At 28.3% G+C, this 5274-nt stretch overlaps 2 protein-coding genes across 3 annotated transcripts in view; one reads left to right on the top strand and one right to left on the bottom strand.

The window, feature by feature from the left end:
* The window catches only part of LOC115243719 (39S ribosomal protein L3, mitochondrial), a 5226-nt gene extending 4951 nt beyond the window's left edge, over positions 1-275 (top strand). Inside the window, exon 8 of the mRNA XM_029820920.1 lies at positions 5-275. Within this exon, the coding sequence (XP_029676780.1) occupies positions 5-72 (68 nt within the window). The 3' untranslated portion in view covers positions 73-275. The remainder of the gene's footprint in view (positions 1-4) is intronic.
* A 96-nt stretch (positions 276-371) lies between these two features.
* Positions 372-5274, bottom strand: part of LOC115243717 (importin subunit alpha-3) — a 9854-nt gene continuing 4951 nt past the window's right edge. Inside the window, exons 1-8 of one of the 2 annotated variants that reach the window (XM_029820917.1) lie at positions 4440-4560; positions 3848-4052; positions 3508-3668; positions 3004-3230; positions 2178-2543; positions 1830-2064; positions 1540-1631; positions 372-1154 (exon numbers count right to left, since the gene is read on the bottom strand). In XM_029820917.1, coding sequence (XP_029676777.1) covers positions 1065-1154; positions 1540-1631; positions 1830-2064; positions 2178-2543; positions 3004-3230; positions 3508-3668; positions 3848-4052; positions 4440-4536 — 1473 coding nt within the window. In that variant the 5' untranslated portion in view covers positions 4537-4560 and the 3' untranslated portion in view covers positions 372-1064. Of the gene's footprint in view, positions 1155-1539; positions 1632-1829; positions 2065-2177; positions 2544-3003; positions 3231-3507; positions 3669-3847; positions 4053-4439; positions 4561-5274 lie in introns of those variants that run through there. The other variant, XM_029820918.1, reaches the window with a different exon arrangement.

The following is a 5274-nucleotide window of genomic DNA, read 5'->3' on the forward strand; positions in this document are numbered from 1 at the left end:
CACTTCCAGATGTACGCAGATGAAATACACCCATTTATAGATCCCACGATAGAATTTAAAGAAGAATCTTAATTGTGTATATCTCTATATGATATTAAATAAAAATATATATAATTTATAATTAAGATCATTTATGAAGTTTATACGTGTTTTTTTTTCTAGATGATAACTTATAAACATATATTTATATATAGAGATTAAGGATTAGCACAGGCACATATTTTAACTCTATATACTGTCATATTAATGAATAAAAATAAAAATTGACTGATAGTTGAAGTTGTGCCAAGAATTTACATGTTGGAGTTTTATTAATTATTTTGCTCTTTCTTACAGAAATGTGTCATTACTTATTAATTATGCTAGTAAAGAGTAGTCAATTGATTCATTTATTTAGTAATCAATATCATTATAAATTTAACATGCCTAAAATATACACGAATTATTTTATAAAAGTAATATCGCTAACCAAGACTCGTCCTGAGTTAGAGTGGAGAGCAGCATGATCAAGCAATAGAATAATCCTTCCTTTTCATTCCCTTATTTCCACATTACAGTGTAGAAACAGATGCAGTGCAGAATAATCCTTTCTTTTCGTTCCCTTATTTTCACTTTGCAGTGTGGAAATAATCAATTTCACTACGATAATTTATTTGCATGCATTATGTAGCTAGCTGCGCTCGCCTAAAGACACTGCTAATAAGTTTATCATTGTATTATAAAAGAAAAAAAGGTAATGTATTATAACAAAGGGGAAAGAAAAAATCAAAATACACGAGTGATCAGTTTTTGGTAATTATCTGGTTCTCTTTCATTCTGTAACCAGCTTTCTTTCTCTACTTCGTTCAAGCTTTCCAAAATACGGAAAAGTCGATAAATCACACTGTATGTTTAGATTAGCAAACGCGATAATTCTCGATCCACAGCAGTGGTAAGTTCATATTGCTACACTTTCATTGAAACAGGAAGGAGATGTAGAAATAGGAAAGAGAAAAGCAAAATGGCTCCGCATCGGAGTTTGTCGGGGGACGGCACGATCGGATAAGAAATAAGTGGAGACTCTCTCAGAATTTAAAACCTTCACTCGGAATACTCGTCGTCTGATCAAACTCGAAAGCTCCTTCGTGTCCTGGTGCCAAAGGTGTCTCATCCGCCTAAAATCAATAATTATATATTACAGTAAGATTCATATATCAATGTTATTAGATGTAATAAAAGAATGTGTAAGATGCATTAGAAATCTAGCTCTTTTAATTCTAGAATCACCCAATGTTGCATTAATTATAGAGATATTTTGATGCCATTGCATATATAAAAATAATATGCGTGCAAAATATTTTTATGTTACAATTTGAATGCAAAATAATGAGTTGATATAGAATGACATAAAATGTATATTAGATCTATTCCATAGTGTATTACCAGATTTTTGTAAATGTATGTGTTAAAACAAGAAAGTTAGTTTTTTATTCAATTGCTTTTTTTTTTTTAATTATTAGTGAATTATGAGTGAATTGTAAACATGAAGAACCGTTTTACCTCTTCTGAAAAATATTGCTCAATGATGTCATATGCTAACTTGTAAATATCTACATTTTCATGATTTTGCAATGCTTCAATCTTGTCCACACCTGTAAATAAAAAAAATATATGTATAGATACATGTTCTATGTACGTATATATGTCGTTTTCATTTGTCAAGTTTTTTACATTTTTCTCTAGATATACATACGCATAACAAAATATAAGATAAATAATAATAATTACTACTATTATTTTAGAATACTATTTTAGAATAAAAGTATCCTCAATTATCAAAGTATTCTCACCACCACATTCTTCAATCATATTTGCCAAATGTTCAACTTGGGTTCCAGCAAGCTTCAACATGTTATGGATGCCATCTAATACCACTTGCACAACTTGAGTATCTTTACAAGACAGAAGATCACAGAATGGACCAATAACACCTTCTTGTATAAGCCGTGCAACTTGTTCCCTATTACCACTTATTGTAAGATTACTAATTGCCCATGCAGCTTCCTTCTGCGTTTGGAATTCTCCCTGTAAAAACATAAAATACATATGTACCTATGTGTGCAAATGTTAAATGAACAAAATAACAAAATGTAAAAATATACATTTTCTGTAAAAAACGATTATATATTCTTATATACCTTTGCTAAATTACGAATAATAAGTGATAAGAGTCCTGCATCTATAACTGCTTGAACTTGTGACTGATTCCCGGCAGTAATGTTTGAAAGGAACCAAACTGCTTCTTTACAAATTTTCTCTTTTGGATGAGTCAACAAATTAGGGAAATGCGAAAGAGCATCACAATTTAAAACAGTTTGTGTTTGTTCATCTGTGCCAGTCACAATATTACCAACTGCTCTAAGGGCAGCAGTTTGCACTTTGACCTCTTTGTGCGAAAGAAGTGGTATTAAACGAGGTACAACACCACTATCTATAACCATTTGAATTTGCTCATTACCACCGTCAGTCAGATAGCTCAAGGCCCATACGGTATCAACAAGAATCTGTGAAAAAGATGATTTTGTTAGAGAAAACTCATAACAATTTTCATTAACAGTTGGAAACAATCTTATAAAAATAATATAGTAATACGTGTATTATATCTGAAAATAGATACGATAAAAAATACAGTACTATATATAATTCTATAAAATTAATCAATTTATTTCCAGTTTTTTTTTTAATGGGAAGGTAAGAATAATCTATTAAAGGTAAGAATAATCTATTAAATTGTCTTACTGTCCAATCAAATGTTTAATTAAAAATTTAAAAATTACTATTTGTTTATGTCTTTGTTGGATAAGAATAATCTATTAAATTGCCTTACTGTCCAATCAAATGTTTAATTAAAAATTTAAAAATTACTATTTGTTTATGTATTTGTTTTTTTAAATGTTATATAGAATAATTATATATATAGAATAATCGATTTTATTTCTACCTTTACATAATGTCAATACTTACATTAATATCATTATGATGAATAAGCACGTTTAGAGCAGGTAAAATCTCCTTTATGGTTTGAACTGGTGGTGGTGGATCTTTATTCCTACATAAGTTTACAATGACCCACGTTACATTACGTAAAAACGTAATAGGTATATCCGGTTTAATAAACGTTAGCAGTGGCGGTACAACACCAAGATTAATAACATAATCTCTAGGTACTGGACCATCTCCAATTATGTTACCTACAAGAAATAAATACATATGTAACATATTTCATATCATATTATATATATAAACATATATATTCTAAACGCTTGGTCTCTAAATCAGATAAATATATTTTTTTATATAGTTAAAAATTTAATGCTATAGCATTTTTATAGATTAAAATCTTTTTACTCAATTCCATTTATGCGGGATATATCTTTTAAAATCCTATATATTTCTATTAAATTGACAAAACAACATAATGTATTATAATTTAAGCAATTTATAAGTTTATATAATCAAATGTCATACCTAAGGCCCATACAGCTTGTTCACATACATTCTGTTGACTTGAAAGTAACAAGCGCAAAAAGAGTGGTACTGCACCAGCAGTAACAACAGCTTGCGTTTGAGCCGATGTCCCACTTGCAATATTTGTTAAAGCCCAGGCTGCTTCAAATTGTAAAGATGGACTAAAAAGTTATATTGAAAGCAGTTTTATAGATGAGAGAATATAGCTTGATATATAGTATTTTCAAAATTACAGCTATAACAGAAAAAAAGAAGTTGCACAAAAATGCAACAAAAGTATATCAAAAACCAAAAATTGATATTAATAATACTTTGTTCATAAAAGTTTTTTCTTACTTACTTATGATGTTGTTCAAGACAACAAACTAAGATTGGTAAAATGCCGCTCTCTATCAATGGATCAATAGGCGGATTACGATCTGAAGATAGTAACTTCCTTGCTGACTGTACAGCTTGTAATTGTATTGCTGGATCTGAACTACCTGCTTTTGCTACCAATTCTTCCAAGCTGATTTTTGAAAGATGTTTATCAATATCATCTTCATCTGTTTAAAAGAACAATATATATTATTTGTGTAATATTACAATTTATTTACATTTATAAGCACCTAATTAAGATATAAGGTCAATACATAGATATTATATCTAAACTGAATGTATTTTAACTTATACATAAAAGAAAAAAAAAAATTTAAATAAAGGATATTTAAATAGCATGTAATATTTACTAGATGGAAATTAGTAAACTTGGTGTCTTCTATTTATCATATGTTTGTAATACTAATTTGATTTTATTACAAGCACAAGATATTTTTTTTCATAAAGCATTATATATTTCAGTATCCAAGATCATATTTAACGTAAAATATTAAAGCTGCCATGCGTCGTTTGCAAAATAATAAATTGCAATAAAAATTATTTTTGAATATTACCTGTTGAATCTGTAGGTACATTTCGTCTCTTTTGTAAAGTCTCGTCACGCTTATTTTTACGTAATTCTACTGTCACTTCATTACGTCTTCTTCTCATCTCCTGAAAACAATGATATTAATTTTGTGATGTTATGTCTAAATTATAATATATCAGCCTTCAGAGAATAAAGTTAATTCAACTCACTTTCATGATATTGAGATATTGAAGTATTATATGAAAAAACAGAACAAATAATTATATTTTATATTTTATAAAGTATTAATGAATAATCAAATTGTCTCACAATATAAAAATAGTTATAGGAAAGGAATTTCTTTAAAAATTAAATTTTCATTAAATGGAACAAGTAAATGTATGTTTGCTTAATCAGTAATGTTGATGTAATATAAATAATGCTACTAATTATATACTTTACATATATCAAGCATATATATTAAAGATATTTATAGTTACAGAATTTTTGTATGTCATTCTATACGAATATGTGTACCAGTAACTTGCTTAATCTTTAAAAAACGCACATATCGAATTATTCTCTAACATATAACTTGATAAAATTTTCATGAAAATGACACAGCAACATAAAGTTATTATTGCATCATAAAGACGTTAACATATTAATATTATAATAAGCGATCTCAATATAAATTACAAAAGAAGCAACAAGTAGAATAGAAGAGAAGACAATAGAGGATAAAAGAAAAAGAAAAAGAGAGAGCAAGAGGGGAGGACAGAAAAAAAATGTAGAGATGAAATTGCAAAGGAAAAAAATGTAGAAAGCAGGAAGAGAAGAAAGGCGGAAGGAAGGAAGGAAGGAAGGAAGGAAGGAAGGAA

This window comes from Formica exsecta, unplaced genomic scaffold (genome assembly GCF_003651465.1).
Source record: "Formica exsecta isolate Colony F162 unplaced genomic scaffold, ASM365146v1 scaffold72, whole genome shotgun sequence".
NCBI lineage: Eukaryota > Metazoa > Arthropoda > Insecta > Hymenoptera > Formicidae > Formica > Formica exsecta.